At 49.7% G+C, this 16480-nt stretch overlaps 1 protein-coding gene across 6 annotated transcripts in view; it reads right to left on the bottom strand.

The window, feature by feature from the left end:
* The window catches only part of LOC105478257 (colony stimulating factor 2 receptor subunit alpha), a 42608-nt gene extending 30882 nt beyond the window's left edge, over positions 1 to 11726 (bottom strand). For 4 of the 6 annotated variants that reach the window (XM_071089371.1, XM_071089367.1, XM_071089372.1 and 1 more), the window contains exon 1: positions 11638 to 11726. In XM_071089371.1, the coding sequence (XP_070945472.1) occupies positions 11638 to 11647 (10 nt within the window). In that variant the 5' untranslated portion in view covers positions 11648 to 11726. Of the gene's footprint in view, positions 1 to 6654; positions 6719 to 11637 lie in introns of those variants that run through there. The other 2 variants (XM_071089373.1, XM_071089369.1) reach the window with 2 other exon arrangements.
* Between the last annotated feature and the right edge of the window lie 4754 nt (positions 11727 to 16480).

Below are 16480 nucleotides of genomic sequence, written 5' to 3'. Positions count from 1 at the left end.
ATGGCTCAGCTGACCTTCACGAGGGAACCCACGGCTGACACTAAAGGCAGGTTCTGACAGTCTTCAAGGAAGTTGCAGTGACTTTTATTCATTTCTCATAGCTTTTACTTTCTGTTAATAATTAGTGGATTTGGGGGAACAAAACAAGAAAGGATGGCTCAGATTTTCATTTTGGTAACTTTTTTTTTCTTGTTTTGCTCTTTTGTAATTTTTTTTTTTTTTGAGACAGAGTCTGGCTCTGTTGCCCAGGCTGGAGTGCAGTGGCGTGATCTCGGCTCACTGCAAGCTCCACCTTCCAGGTTCATGCCATTCTCCTGCCTCAGCCTCCCGAGTAGCTGGGACTACAGGTGCCCGCCACCTCGCCTGGCTAATTTTTTTTTTTTGTATTTTTACTAGAGATGGGGTTTCATCATGTTAGCCAGGATGGTCTCGATCTCCTGACCTCATGATCCACCTGCCTCGGCCTCCCAAAGTGCTGGGATGACAGGCATGAGCCACCGCGCCCGGCCCTGCTCTTTTATACTTTTTAAAAAATCTTGACTTTTGCAACAGCTATAACAGGCAAGTGAAAAAAAAAGAAAAAAAAGAGGAAGAAAAAAAGAGTGAGTACATAAAACGACATGAATGAATTTTAAATACTTATGACTAAGTGAGAGAAGCCACGTTGCGATGGCTGCAGACTGAGTCGTGCTGACACTTGGACACTGTGGAAAAGACAAAATCATGGAAATAGTAAAAAGATCAGGAGTTGGTAGGCGTTGGGCAGAGGGAGGGATGAATACGTGGACCTCAGAGGATTTTTAGGGCAGTGAAACTACTCTTGATACTTCTTTATGCAGAAAAAGGAAGAAGAAGAAGAAGAAGAGGAAGAAGAAGGAGGAGGAGGAGGAGAAGGAGGAGGAGAAGGAGGAGGAGAAGGAGGAAGAGAAAGAGCAGGAGGAGAAGGAGCAGGAGGAGGAGGAGAAGGAGCAGGAGGAGGAGGAGAAGGAGGAGAAGGAGCAGGAGGAGAAGGAGGAGGAGGAGAAGGTGGAGGAGGAGAAGAAGCAGGAGGAGGAGAAGAAGCAGGAGAAGGAGCAGGAGAAGGAGGAGGAGAAGGAGCAGGAGGAGAAGGAGCAGGAGGAGGAGGAGGAGAAGGAGCAGGAGGAGAAGGAGCAGGAGGAGGAGGAGGAGAAGGAGCAGGAGGAGAAGGAGCAGGAGGAGAAGGAAGAGGAGGAGAAGGAGGAGGAGGAGGAGAAGGTGGAGGAGGAGAAGAAGCAGGAGAAGGAGCAGGAGGAGGAGGAGGAGAAGGAGCAGGAGGAGAAGGAGCAGGAGGAGGAGGAGGAGAAGGAGCAGGAGGAGAAGGAGCAGGAGGAGAAGGAAGAGGAGGAGAAGGAGGAGGAGGAGGAGAAGGTGAGGAGGAGAAGAAGCAGGAGAAGGAGCAGGAGGAGGAGGAGAAGGAGCAGGAGGAGAAGAAGCAGGAGAAGGAGCAGGAGGAGGAGGAGAAGGAGCAGGAGGAGAAGGAGCAGGAGGAGAAGGAGCAGGAGGAGGAGGAGCAGGAGGAGGAGGAGAAGGAGGAGGAGGAGAAGGAGGAGGAGGAGAAGGAGGAGAAGGAAAAGGAGGAGAAGAAGCAGGAGAAGGAGCAGGAGGAGGAGGAGAAGGAGCAGGAGGAGAAGGAGCAGGAGCAGGAGGAGGAGGAGAAGGAGGAGGAGAAGGAGGAGGAGAAGGAGGAAGAGAAAGAGCAGGAGGAGAAGGAGCAGGAGGAGGAGGAGAAGGAGCAGGAGGAGAAGGAGCAGGAGGAGAAGGAGGAGGAGGAGAAGGTGGAGGAGGAGAAGAAGCAGGAGGAGGAGAAGAAGCAGGAGAAGGAGCAGGAGAAGGAGGAGGAGAAGGAGCAGGAGGAGAAGGAGGAGGAGGAGAAGGAGGAGGAGGAGGAGAAGGTGGAGGAGGAGAAGAAGCAGGAGAAGGAGCAGGAGGAGGAGGAGGAGAAGGAGCAGGAGGAGAAGGAGCAGGAGGAGGAGGAGGAGAAGGAGCAGGAGGAGAAGGAGCAGGAGGAGAAGGAAGAGGAGGAGAAGGAGGAGGAGGAGGAGAAGGTGAGGAGGAGAAGAAGCAGGAGAAGGAGCAGGAGGAGGAGGAGAAGGAGCAGGAGGAGAAGGAGCAGGAGGAGAAGGAGCAGGAGGAGGAGGAGCAGGAGGAGGAGGAGAAGGAGGAGGAGGAGAAGGAGGAGGAGAAGGAGGAGAAGGAAAAGGAGGAGAAGAAGCAGGAGAAGGAGCAGGAGGAGGAGGAGAAGGAGCAGGAGGAGAAGGAGCAGGAGGAGGAGGAGCAGGAGGAGGAGGAGAAGGAGGAGGAGGAGGAGAAGGAGGAGGAGGAGAAGGAGGAGAAGGAAAAGGAGGAGGAGAAGGAGCAGGAGGAGAAGGAGCAGGAGGAGGAGGAGCAGGAGGAGGAGGAGAAGGAGGAGGAGGAGAAGGAGGAGGAGGAGAAGGAGGAGAAGGAAAAGGAGGAGAAGAAGCAGGAGAAGGAGCAGGAGGAGGAGGAGAAGGAGCAGGAGGAGAAGGAGCAGGAGGAGGAGGAGCAGGAGGAGGAGGAGAAGGAGGAGGAGGAGGAGAAGGAGGAGGAGGAGGAGGAGGAGAAGGAAAAGGAGGAGGAGAAGGAGCAGTAGGAGGAGAAGGAGCAAGAGGAGAAGGAGCAGGAGGAGAAGGAGCAGGAGGAGAAGGAGCAGGAGGAGAAGGAGCAGGAGGAGAAGGAGCAGGAGGAGGAGGAGCAGGAGGAGGAGGAGAAGGAGGAGGAGGAAAAGGAGGAGGAGAAGGAGCAGTAGGAGGAGAAGGAGCAAGAGGAGGAGAAGGAGGAGGAGGAAAAGCAGGATGAGAAGGAGCAGTAGGAGGAGAAGGAGCAAGAGGAGAAGGAGCAGGAGGAGGAGAAGGAGCAGGAGGAGAAGGAGCAGGAGGAGAAGGAGCAGGAGGAGGAGCAGGAGGAGAAGGAGCAGGAGGAGAAGGAGCAGGAGGAGAAGGAGCAGGAGGAGGAGGAGGAGAAGGAGGAGAAAAGAAGCTACTCTGTATGATTTTACAAATGTTGGATCCATGTCATTATACTTTTATCCAAGCCCATAAGGACGAAGAAGAAAAAAGAGGAGGAGAAGGAGGAGGAAGAAGAAGAAAGAAGGGGAAGGAGAAGAAGAAGAAAGAAGAAGGAGGAGGAGGAAGAAGAGGAGGAGGGGGAGAAGTAGAAGGAAGAAGAGGAGGAGGAGGTGGAGGAGCTACAAACTCAACCAATTGTCACCAGAAAATATTTAAATTCATTTATAACCTGGAAGCCCCCATTTTGAGATGTTCCCCCTTTATGGACCAAACTAATGTATTTCTTTCTTTCTTTTTTTTTCTTTCACTCTTGTCTCCAGGCTGGAGTGCAGCGGCGCAATCTCGGCTCACTGCAACCTCCGCCTCCCGGGTTCAAGTGATTCTCCTGCTTCAGCCTCCCGAGTAGCTGGGATTACAGGTGCGCGCCATCATGCCCAGCTAATTTTGTATTTTTAGTAGAGATGGGTTTTTGCCATGTTGGGCAGGCTGGGCTCGAACTCCTGACTTCAGGTGATCCACCAGCCTCAGCTTTTCAAAGTGCTGAGATGACAGGCGTGAGCCACTGTGCCGGGCCTTTGTAGCATCTTTAGATCAAGCGTCTGCGCCTGGTGGAAACCACCTGGCCATTCTGTGGTTCCTGCTCCAAACCTTCTCTTTCAAAGATTGCATCTCTCGGCCAGGTGCAATGGCTCACGCCTGTCATCCCAGCACTCTGGGAGGCCGAGGCGGGCGGATCACGAGGTCAGGAGTTCGAGACCGGCCTGGCTAACATGGTGAAACCCCGTCTTTACTAAAAATACAAAAACTAGCCGGACGTGGTGGCGTGTGCCTGTCATCCCAGCTACCCAGGAGGCTGAGGCAGAAGAATCGCTGGAACCCCGGGAGGCGGGAGTTTGCACTGAGCCGAGATTGCAACTCAAAAATTAAAAAAAACAAAAAACAAAAACCAAAACGATTGTGTCTCTCAGACCGTTCCTCTGCAAGAGGAACCTCACTTGCTAAGGGGAAGTAAAAGCTTCGAGACCGCACCTGTTTCTTCTTCTCCTGCCCCCGGCTCATGTCTAGCCCACATGCATAGGCATGTGGCTGCCTCCTCCAGTGGACTGCGGCGCCCCGCTTCTCGGAGCCTGCTCTGAGGTCTTGCAACTGTTTCTCGGCGCTGGGCAGACTGGCCTGTGGCACCTTAGAGATGCACGTTCTGTTGGGGTGGGGACTGACCTTGAGATTCACATACATATTCCCCAGGTGGTGTTAACAGGTGTAGAACTCTTGTTCCATGAGACTGGTCCCCTCTGCTGAGTCACTAAATGTTTGGGATATTTGCGAACTTCGCTTGCACTACCACTACTACTACTACTGATTATTATTATTGTTACTATTATTATTAATATTATTTTGGAAAAGTCTTGCTCTGTCGCCCAGGCTGGAGTGCTAATGGCATGATCTCGGCTCACTGCAACCTTCGCCTCCCAGTTTCAAGCGATTCTCCTGCCTCAGCCTCCCGAGTAGCTGGGATTACAGGCACCTGCCACCACACTCAGCTAATTTTTGTATTTTTAGCAGAGATGGGGTTTCACCACGTTGGCCAGGCTGGTCTCAAACTCCTGATCTCAAGTGATCCTCCTGCCTCAGCCTCCCAAAGTGCTGGGATTATAGGCGTGAGCCACCACACCCACCTGCTACTTGTAAGCTTTCTAGGAAGCCAGCAGATGCCTCCCCAAATACGTCTGTAGAAGATGAGTATATGCCACCGCAAAATACATTTCACCCCAAAATATATTTATTTGACATATTTTGAAATGGACCTGTCTCTTGGCCGGGCGCGGTGGCTCGCGCCTGTCATCCCAGCACTTTGAGAAGCTCAGGTGGGCAGATCACTGGAGGCCAGGAGTTCAAGACCAACCTGGACAATATGGTGAAACCCCATCTCTACTAAAAATACAAAACTTAGCCGGGTGTGGTGGCGGGTGCCTGTACTCCCAGCTACTCGGGAGGCTGGGGCAGGAGAATCACTGAAACCCAGGAAGCAGAGGTTGCCGTGAGCTGAGATCGTGCCACTGCACAGCAGCCCGGGCAACAGAGCGAGACTCCGTCTCCAAAAATTAAAAATAAATAAATAAATAAATACAAAACAAAAACCAAAACAAACAAACAAAACATAAAACCAAGCTACTGGCTGGGTGTGGTGGCTCACAGCTGTAATCTCAGTACTTTTGGAGGCTGAGGCAGGCAGATCATGTGAGGTCAAGAGTTCGAGACCAGCCTGGCCAACATGGTGAAACCCCGTGTCCACTGAAAAACAAAAACAGACAAAATTTAGCCAGGTGTGGTGGCGTACCTCTGTAATCCCAGCTACTTGGGAGGCTGAGGCAGGAGAATTGCTTCAACTCCGGAGGCAGAAGTTGCAGTGAGTTGAGATCGCTCCACTGCACTCCAGCCTGGGCGACAGAGTGAGGCTCTGTCTCAACAAATAAAACTAATAAAATAAAATAACCGGATACGGTGGCTCACGCCTGTAATTCCAGCACTTTGGGAGGCCGAGGTGAGCAGATCACATGAGGTCACGAGTTTGAGACCATCCTAGCCAATATGGTGAAACATTGTCACTACTAAAAATACAAAAATTAGCCAGGCGTGGTGGTGGGCGCCTGTAGTCCCAGCTACTCAGGAGGCTGAGGCAGGAGAATTGCTTGAACCGGGAGGCGGAGGTTGCAGTGAGCTGAGATCACGCCACTGCACTCCAGCCTAACAGCTTGATCGAGGCTTCTTCTCAAAAAAATAAAATAAAATAAAAAGTAAAATAAGTAAACAAACAAACAAACAAACAAAAACGTATGAAACCAAGCTGCAGCCCAACCAGCTTGGATACGTGTTCTCAGGATCTCTTCAGACTATTTTCCCCAGGACTTGGTCACTCATATTTGGCTCAGAATAAACGTCTTTAAATATTTTGCAGTATTTGGCTGGTTTTTTTTTTTTTTTTTTTTTAATTCTTTTGAGACGGACTGTCGGTCTTGTTGCCCAGGCTGGAGTGCAGTGGCGCGATCTCGGCTCACTGCGACCTCCGCCTCCCGGGTTCAAGCGATTCTCCTGCCTCGGCCTCCCGAGTAGCTGGGACGAGAGGCACGCGCCACTACACCCAGCTAATTTTTGTATTTTTAGCAGAGACGGGGTTTCACCATGTTGGCCAGGCTGGTCTCGAACTCCTGACCTCATGATCCCCCCAACTCAGCCTCCCAAAGTGCTGGGATGACAGGCGTGAGCCACCGTGCCCTGCCGTCTCTCTCTCTCTCTCTCTCTCTCTCTCTCTCTCTCTCTCTCTCTCTCTTTTTTTGACAGGTTCATGTGTCTCTTCTGCCTGGAGACCCCTGTCCCGCTGCTTCAGGGGGATGTGCGCTGTCAGGAGGATGTGCACTGTCAGGAGGATGTGCGCTGACATGTTAAATTTGTCATAGGTCAGACAGTTCCTCATTCAGATTCTTCTGCCCTGAGTTCTCACTTCTATCCTGGTTCATCATTACGGAGCCAAACATTTCAGTTCTTTAGACTTCACTTAAAAAAAAAAAATCCCCAACCACATTACCGACAGCCCAAAGGAAGCACGTACAGGGTTCTACGCAAGCATCTCCGCTTCTCGAATCGGCTGTCTCCACGGCTTTTCCTGCTGTAAACTGTGAAAGGTAAATAAATCTCAGGACCCCAACATCACCAAGGCAAGGGAAAGGTCATACTGGAAACTGGCTCAGGCAAACCTGCCTCCCGTTTTATTCGTAAATAAGGTACTACAAAGATTTTTAAAATTACATACCAGGGCCGGGCGCGGTGGCTCACGCCTATAATCCCAGCATTTTGGGAGGCCGAGGCTGGTGGATCACTTAAAGCCAGGAGTTCGAGACCAGCCTGGCCAACATGGTGAAACCCTGTCTCTGCTAAAAATACAAAAAGTAGCCAGGTGTGGTGACGGGTACCTGTAATCCCAGCTACTCTGGAGGCTGAGGCAGGAGGCAGGAGAATCGCTTGAACCCGGGAGGTGGAGGTTGTAGTGAGCCGAGATCGCGCCATTGCACTGCAGCCGGGGTGACAGAGCAAGACTGGATCACCCCCCCAAAAAAGTACGAAAGCAAATTGTGCCCTAAGCACCTGTCATCACGAATTCCTGAGGCTCTGCCATAGGCCCACATCCTTAACCTCAGCAAAATAAACTCTCTAAATGGACTGAGACCTGTCTCTGATACGCCTTTTTTTTTTTTTTTTTTTTTTTTTTTTGGTTTGACAGGACGTTTTGCGCTCATGGAAAATTATGCAATATTTTTACGTTTGATATGTACTGCTTATCCTTTTTTTTTCTCTTCTTCTTTTTTGTGTTTACAGAATGGGTTTTCTTTCCCCTTTCTGGAAATTTTCGGTTGATCCTAAAATAGAGGCTGCCTCGCTTCCTTCTCGGATTCAAAGCAAGAATGATGGAGAGTGAGGGAAATCATGATATTTTACCCCAAAACAGGGCTCCGTGGTATAATGAGGATTTTTAATTAAAAACCCTTTGGTCCCGGGCACAGTGGCTCACGCCTGTAATCCCAGCACTTTGGGAGACCCGGGTGGGTGGATCACCTGAGGTCAGGAGATCGAGACTATCCTGGCCAACACGGTGAAACCCCGTCTTTACTAAAAATACAAAAATTAGCCAGGCAGTAGTGGTGGGCGCCTGTAATCTCAGCTACTCGGGAGGCTGAGGCAGGAGAATTGCTTGACCCTGGGAGGCAGAGACTGTGGTCAGGTGACATTGCGCCACTGCACTCCAGTCTGGGCGACAGAGTGAGACTCCATCTCACAGAAAAAAAAAAAAAAAAAAAAAAAAAAAAAAAAAAAAAAAAAAAAAGGAAAGAAATAAAGAAAAGAAAAGACAGAGAAGAAGAAGCCGGGCACAGTGGCTCACGCCTATAATCCCAGCACTTTGGGAGGCCGAGGCAGGTGGATCACGAGGTCAGGAGTTCGAGACCAGTCCGGCCAACATGGCGAAAGCCCATCTCTACTAAAAATACAAACAAAATGAGTGCGGCATGGTGGCAGGTGCCTGTAGTCCCAGCTACTCAGGAGGCTGAGGCAGGAGAGTCACTTGAACCCAGGAAGTGTAGGTTGCAGTGAGCCGAGATTGCGCCACTGCCCTCCAGCCTGGGCGACAGAGTGAGACTCCATCTCAAGAAAGAAAAAAAAGAACAAACAAAAAAAATCAGAGTTCAGTCCTCAGTAGAAATTCTTCTTTCCCCCCAACCCTATAACTTTTTTTTTTTTTTAACCAGGATCCAATCCTCTATCCTTTCTGTAGCCTCAACGTGGTGGTGTACAAGCTTCTGAACCTCATTGTGGGATGGAGTCCTCATTCTGAAGAATCTTGTGTATATACATTATATAAATGTGTAAATCTGACTAGGTGCGGTGGCTCACGCCTGTAATCCCACCACATTGGGAGGCCGAGGCAGGTGGATCACCTGAGGTCAGGAGTTCAAGACCAGCCTGACCAACATGGAGAAACCCCGTCTCTACTAAAAATACAAAAATTAGCCGGGCATGGTGGCAGGTGCGTGTAGTCCCAGCTACTCAGGAGGCTGAGGCAGGAGAATCACTTGAACCCAGGAGGCGGAGGTTGCAGTGAGCCGAGATTGCACCACTGCACTCCAGCCTGGGCGACACAGCGAGATTCTGTCTCAACAAGAAGCGTGAAATCTGATTTAGCACACCTATAAAACACCCAACAAGCTGTCCAAATCCAGATTCTTACCACCCCAATCTCGGTGGTATCTAAGATGCTTCATTTCTGTCTTTTTAAAATGTGTAATAATTTAATCTTTTTATACACGCGGGGTGGGGGATCTTACTATGTTGCCCAGGCTGGTCTGGAATTCCTGGTCTCAAGCAATCCTCTTACCTCAGCCTTCCACAATTTTGGGATTACAGGCGTGGGCCACCATGCCTAGCCTCAAATGTTTATTTATTTATTTATTTTGAGATGGAGTCTCGCTCTGTCGCCCAGGCTGGAGTGCAGTGGTGCAATCTCGGCTCACTGCAACCTCCGCCTCCCGGGTTCAAGTGATTCTCCAGCCTCAGCCTCCCGAGTAGCTGGGATTACAGGCACCTGCCACCACACCCAGGTAATTTTGGGTATTTTTAGTAGACATGGGGTTTCACCATATTGGCCAGGCTGGTCTCGAACTCCCGACCTCAGGTGATCCACCCGCCTTGGCCTCCCAGAGTGCTGGGATCACATCCTACCGGCTTAGAAGGATTTCATCTTGAATGGGGGCTGGGAAAAAGGCGGCTGGGACAGGCTGGGCGGCATTCCCCGGAGGTCAGCCATTCCCCGACACAAGACATGTGAATAGATGAGTACTGTTTACTAAATAGACCCAGGACTGAACAGACACAGGAAATTCCTGATGTCTTGATATCTTCAGAACAAAAGCCTTCCTAGTTTAAGAATACGTTTCGCTTTAAAAATGATAATGATATTGGGCCAGGCGCGGTGGCCCACGCCAGTCATCCCACCCCTTTAGGAGGCTGAGGCAGGAGGACGGATTGAGTCTAGGAGTTCAAGACCAGCCTGGGAAACACAGTGAAACCCTCGTCCCTACAAAAATACAAATATCTGTCAGGAATGGTGGCATTGCCTTTGTCCCAGCTATTCGGGAGGCGGAGATGGGAGGATCGCTTGAGCCCAGGAATTCGAGACAGCAGTGAGCTGTGATTGCACCACTGCCCTCCAGCCTGGGTGACAGAGCCAGACGGCCTCAAAAAAAAAAAAAAAAAAAAAAAAAAGATAATATTGGTTATTGCAAAAGATAGACATGACAAAGATGACTTGTAGCGGAGCATATGTGATTTTTTTCTTTAGTTATCTTGTTTTTTTTGAGACGGAGTTTTGCTCTTGTCGCCCAGGCTGGAGTGCAGTGGCACGATCTCGGCTCACTGCAACCTCCGCCTCCCGGGTTCAAGCGATTCTCCTGCCTCAGCCTCCCGAGTAGCTGGGATTACAGGCATGTATATGCCACCACGCCTGGCTAATTTTGTATTTTTAGTAGAGATGGGGTTTCTCCACGTTGGCCAGGCTGGTCTCGAACTCCTGACCTCAGGTGATCCACCCGCCTCAGCCTCCCAAAGTGCTGGGATGACAGGCGTGAGCCACCGCGCCTGGCCTTTTTACTTATCTTATATATAAACAAACATTGTAGCTGGGATATAGAAGGAAATCCACCTTCCTTTTCTGACTTTAGCAAATCCCCTAGTCTGTCCAGTGTCTAGCCATTTTCTCAGTCCTTTACTTTCTTTCTTTTATTTTTATTTATTTTTATTTTTATTTTTATTTCTTTTTTATGAGGCAGAGTATTTCTTGCTCTGTCACCAGGCTGGAGTGCCGTGGCACAATCCCGGCTCACTGCAACCTCCGCCTCCCGGGTTCAAGCGATTCTCCTGCCTCAGCCTCCCGAGTAGCTGGGATTACAGGCACCCACTGCCACGCCCGGCTAATTTTTTGTATTTTTAATAAAGATGTGGTTTCGCCGTGTTGGCCAGGCTGGTCTCGAACTCCTGAGTTCGGATGATCTGCCCGCCTCAGCCTCCCAAAGTGCTGGGATGACAGGCGTGAGCCACCACACCCGGCCCCCTTTTACTATCTTTATAAGCTTTGCTTTCACTTTGCAATGTGAACCTGCCTCAAATTGTTTCTGGTGCAAGATCAAAGAACCCTCTCTTGGAGTATGGATCAGGACCCCATTCTAGTAACCAGTAACACCATCACACTCCCCTCCCGCTTTCAGCTCTATGTTAATCTCTTTTCATCTCTCTCTTTTTTTGTTTTTTCGAGACAGAGTCTCGCTCTTGTCGCCCAGGCTGGAGTGCAGTGGTGCAATCTCAGCTCACTGCAAGATCTGCCTCCTGGGTTCAAATGATTCTCCCGCCTCAGCCTCCCGAGTAGCTGGGATGACAGGTGCCCATCACCACCACGCCCGGCTAATTTTGTATTTTTAGTAGAGATGGGGTTTCTCCATGTTGACCAAGCTGGTCTCGAACTCCTGACCTCAGGTGATCCACCCGCCTCAGCCTCCCAAAGTGCTGGGATGACAGGCGTGAGCCACTGTGCCTGGCCATGTTTATCTCTTGAGACGGCTTCCGGATGCCACAAATAGCTATCAATGAATGTAATAATTCCGTACTCACTACACCCTGACTCCCTGGAGCTTAGCAATGTATAGCCAGTCATTAATCAATTGTTTTTTTTCTGTAAACCAACAAGAATTCCCAGCACACAGTTTCACAGAAACTTCCTCCCTGTCCCCCAACACCACCTCCCTCTTTTTTTTTTTTTTTTTTTTTTTTTGGCCTTTAAAAACCTGCTTATAATAAAGGCAGAATACAACTCAGCTCCCCAGTGTCCTTGGGTCTCTCGGTCTTCCGGGCCCCTGTCCCCCGTTTGGCTCGAGTCAACCTTTGAAATCTTAGGTTGTGGCTCCGTCTCTTTCTTTCAGATCGACAGACACAGGAGAAACACCCTGGTGACTCGACATGTTCAAAGACCACAGAATGAGAGAACTCGGCTTACCCCGCGGCATCCGCTTCCTTTCCTTTCACTTGCTTTTCTTCTCTCGGACACTCCCGCGTCTGGGTAGCTCCCTTCAGAGCTGTTCTGTGTCTCCTCATGCCCTCCCTGCCCCTCCCTCCTCCGCTTCCTCATTCATAGGATTGGGAAACTTGCAATTACTCCGTGAGTTCATTGGCTCCTGACCTCGTCTCCAAAGAGTGGCCCCGTCGAACAGCTCAGGTGTGAGTCCCACACACATCTGCGCGCACAGACACACTCCTGCACACACACAACTGCACACACATGCATGTCTGCACACACATCTGTGCACACAGACACACACACATCTGCACACACAGACGTGCACACACACATCCCCACACACCTGCATGCAGTGCACATGTGCGTACACACAGTTACACACACACCTGCACACACATGCATGTCTGCACACACATCTGCACACACAGACGTGCATGCACACACATCCCTACACACCCTCACACACATCTGCACACACACCTGCATGCACATGCAGGTCTGCACACAGACGTGCACACACACATCCCCACACACCTGCATGCAGTGCACATGTGTGTACACACAGTTACACACACACCTGCACACACATGCATGTCTGCACACACATCTGCACACACAGATGTGCACGCACACACATCCCCACACACCCTCACACACATATGCACATGCAGGTCTGCACACAGACGTGCACACACACATCCCCACACACCTGCACACAGTGCACATGTGCATACACACAGCAACACACATACACATCTACACACACACCTGCACACACATGCATGTCTGCATACACATCTGCACACACATCTGCACACAATCCTGCATGTACATGCATGTTTGCATAGACGTGCACACACACATCCCCACACAGTTGCACACAGTGCACATGTGCATACACATAGCTACACACACACCTGCACACACATGCATGTCTGCACACACACATCCCTACACACCTGCACACAGTGCACAGCAGGTACACACAGCTACACACACATCTACACATCTGCACAAACACATTAGCACACAGCTACACACACACATCTGTATGCACACACACCTGCACACACGTCTGCACAAACAAGCACAATGGCACACACACACCTCCACACACGCTTGTCTACACAGCACACACACACATCCCCACACACCTGCACACATGCACGTGGGTGTACACACTACACACACATCTCCACACACACCTGCACACATATCTGTACACATACACCTGCACGCAGTGCACATGTGAGTACACACAATTACACACCCACATCTTCACATACATCTGCACACACACCTGCACACACACATCCCCACACACCTGCCCACAGTGCCCATGTGCGTACACACAACTACACACAAACTGCACACATGTCAGCACAAACAGGCACAATGGCACACACCTGCACACACACTTGTCTACACATGCACATCTGCACACAAGCACATCTGCATAGAGACCTGCACACACACATCCCCACGCACCTGCACACAGTGCACATGGACGTACACACAACACACACATTTGTACACAAGCACATCTGCACACACATACCCGCACATACATCTGTACACAAACGCCTACGCACAGTGCACATGTGCATACACACAACTACACACGTACATCTGCACACACATCTGCAAACACACACCTGCATGCACGTGTCCACGCACACACCTGCATACACATGCATGTCTGCACACACAGACCTGCACACACACATCCTCACACACCTGCACGCAGTGCACATGTGCGAACACACAACTACACACACACCTGCACACACACTTGCACACACACAAACTCAGATGCCTTCTGTGCTGTCTACAAAGTCATAAGAAAAACCAAGCAGGCCAGGGGCGGTGGTTCACTAAAAAAAAAAACAAAAAACAAAAATTAGCCGGGCGTGGTGTCGGGCACCTGTAATTCCAGCTACTCAGGAGGCTGAGGCAGGAGAATCCCTTGAACCCGGGAGGCGGAGGTTGCAGTCAGCCGAGATGGTGCCATTTCACTCCAGCCTGGCCAACAAGAGCAAAACTCCGTCTCAAAAAAAAAAAAAAAAGAACGAAGCAGGTTAGAGATGTGTTACGTTACAAACAGTTGGCGCCTAAACAAAGCATAGGGCTTCTCGCAAATGCAGTGGAAAATGACACCTGGAATAGCAACATCAGCCAAGGTGAAAGACGGTTGCACAGGCTGCACCTCTACTGTCTTAGCCTCCCTGTTCTTGCAGGAGCTGTGTCTTAGTCCATTCATGTTGAGGTTGGGTAATTGATAAACAAGAGATCATTGACCGGGTGCGGTGGCTCAGGCCTGTCATCCCAGAACGTTGGGAGGGCGAGGCAGGTGGATCACGAGATCAAGAGATCGACACCATCCTGGCCAACGTGGTGAAACCCCATCTCTACTAAAAATATAAAAATTACCTGGGCGTGGTGGCCTGTGCACCTGTAATCCCAGCTACTTGGGAAGCTGAGGCAGGAGAATCCCTTGAATCCGGGAGGCGGAGGTTGCAGTGAACTGAGATCGCGCCCCTGCACTCCAGCCTGGCGACAGAGCCAGACTGCGTCTCAAAAAAAAAAAAAAAAACAACAACAACAAAAACGAGAGGTCATTTATTCGGCTCATGGTGGTTCTCCAGGTGGTCCGGGAAGCATGATGTTTGGATCTGCTGGTCGTGAGGGCATCAGGCTGCTCCCAGTCATGACGGAAGGTGAAGGGAAGACATTGTGTGTGGAGACCACACGGGCAGAAAGGAAGCAAGAGAGAAGGGTGGAGGTGCCAGGTTCTTTTCAACAACCAGTCCTCCTGGAAACTGAGAATGAGAACTCATTCATTACTACGGGGGCAGGACCAAGCCATTCATAAGGAATTCGCCCACATGGGTTTAAACACCTCCCACCAGGCCCCATGTACCCCAGTGGGGGGTCAAATTTCAACATGAAACTTGACAGGACCAAACAAACCGTATCCAAACCATACCACACTGCTTCTCTCCAGAATCGATGAAGAGAAGATTATCTTCCCAAGAGCTCAATCTGATGACTCACCAAGGCTGCTGGAACTGGCACCATGATGGACCTCCTTGTCAATGGCTCCTATCTTCCTGTTGACATTGATGTAGAGAAGTTTATCTTCCCCAAAGCTCAACAAGATGGTTCACCCAGGCTGCTGGAACTGGTATCATGGTGGATCTTACTGTCAATGGCTCATATCTTCCTGTTGACACTGATGTAGAGAAATTTCTCTTCCCCAAAGCTCAACCAGATGGTTCACCAAGGCTGCTGGAACTGGGCATCATGGTGGATCTTCTTGTCAATGACTTGTACCTTGTTGCTGACATGGATGTAGAGAAGTTTATCTTCCCAAGAATTCAACCAGATGTTTCACCCAGGCTGTTGGAACTGGTATCATGGTGGATCTTCTTGTCAATGGCTCATACGCTCTTGTTGGCATTGATGCAGGCAAGTTTATCTTCCCCAAAACTTAAGATGTTTCACACAGGCTGCTGGAACTGGCACCATGGTGGATCTTACTGTCAATGGCTATTATCTTCCTTTTGACATTGATGTAGAGAAGTCTATCTTCCCAAAAACTTCACAAGATGGCTCACTAAGGCTGCTGGAACTGGTACCATGGTGGATCTTACTGTCAATGGCTCGTATCTTCCTGTTGACATTGATGTAGAGAAGTTTATCTTCCCCAAAGCTCAACCAGATGGTTCACCAAGGCTGCTGGAACTGGGCACTCTGGTGGATCGTCTTGTCAATGACTTGTACCTTGACAATGACTTGTCAATGACTTGTACCTTGTTGCTGACATGGATGTAGAGAAGTTTCTCTTCCCAAAAACTTAAGATGTATCACGCAGGTTGCTGGAACTGGCACCATGGTGGATGTCAATGGCTATTATCTTCCTTTTGACATTGATGTAGAGAAGTTTATCTTCCCCAAAACTTCACAAGATGGCTCACTAAGGCTGCTGGAACTGGTACCATGGTGGATCTTCTTGTCAATGGCTCATACGTTCTTGTTGGCATTGATGCAGGCAACTTTATCTTCCCCAAAACTTAAGATGTTTCACACAGGCTGCTGGAACTGGCACCATGGTGGATCTTACTGTCAATGGCTATTATCTTCCTTTTGACATTGATGTAGAGAAGTCTATCTTCCCAAAAACTTCACAAGATGGCTCACTAAGGCTGCTGGAACTGGCACCATGGTGGATCTTACTGTCAATGGCTATTATCTTCCTTTTGACATTGATGTAGAGAAGTTTATCTTCCCCAAAACTTCACAAGATGGCTCACTAAGGCTGCTGGAACTGGTACCATGGTGGATCTTCTTGTCAATGGCTCATACGTTCTTGTTGGCATTGATGCAGGCAACTTTATCTTCCCCAAAACTTAAGATGTTTCACACAGGCTGCTGGAACTGGCACCATGGTGGATCTTACTGTCAATGGCTATTATCTTCCTTTTGACATTGATGTAGAGAAGTCTATCTTCCCAAAAACTTCACAAGATGGCTCACTAAGGCTGCTGGAACTGGCACCATGGTGGATCTTACTGTCAATGGCTATTATCTTCCTTTTGACATTGATGTAGAGAAGTCTATCTTCCCAAAAACTTCACAAGATGGCTCACTAAGGCTGCTGGAACTGGCACCATGGTGGATCTTACTGTCAATGGCTCGTATCTTTCTGTTGACATTGATGTAGAGAAGTTTCTGTTCCCCAAAACTCAACCAGATGGTTCACCAAGGCTGCTGGAACTGGGCACTATGGTGGATCGTCTTGTCAATGACTTGTACCTTGACA

Source organism: Macaca nemestrina, chromosome Y (assembly GCF_043159975.1).
Source record: "Macaca nemestrina isolate mMacNem1 chromosome Y, mMacNem.hap1, whole genome shotgun sequence".
NCBI classification, from domain to species: domain Eukaryota; kingdom Metazoa; phylum Chordata; class Mammalia; order Primates; family Cercopithecidae; genus Macaca; species Macaca nemestrina.
Note: the sequence above shows the minus strand (reverse complement) of the source record. Positions and strands in the feature narration are given on the sequence as shown.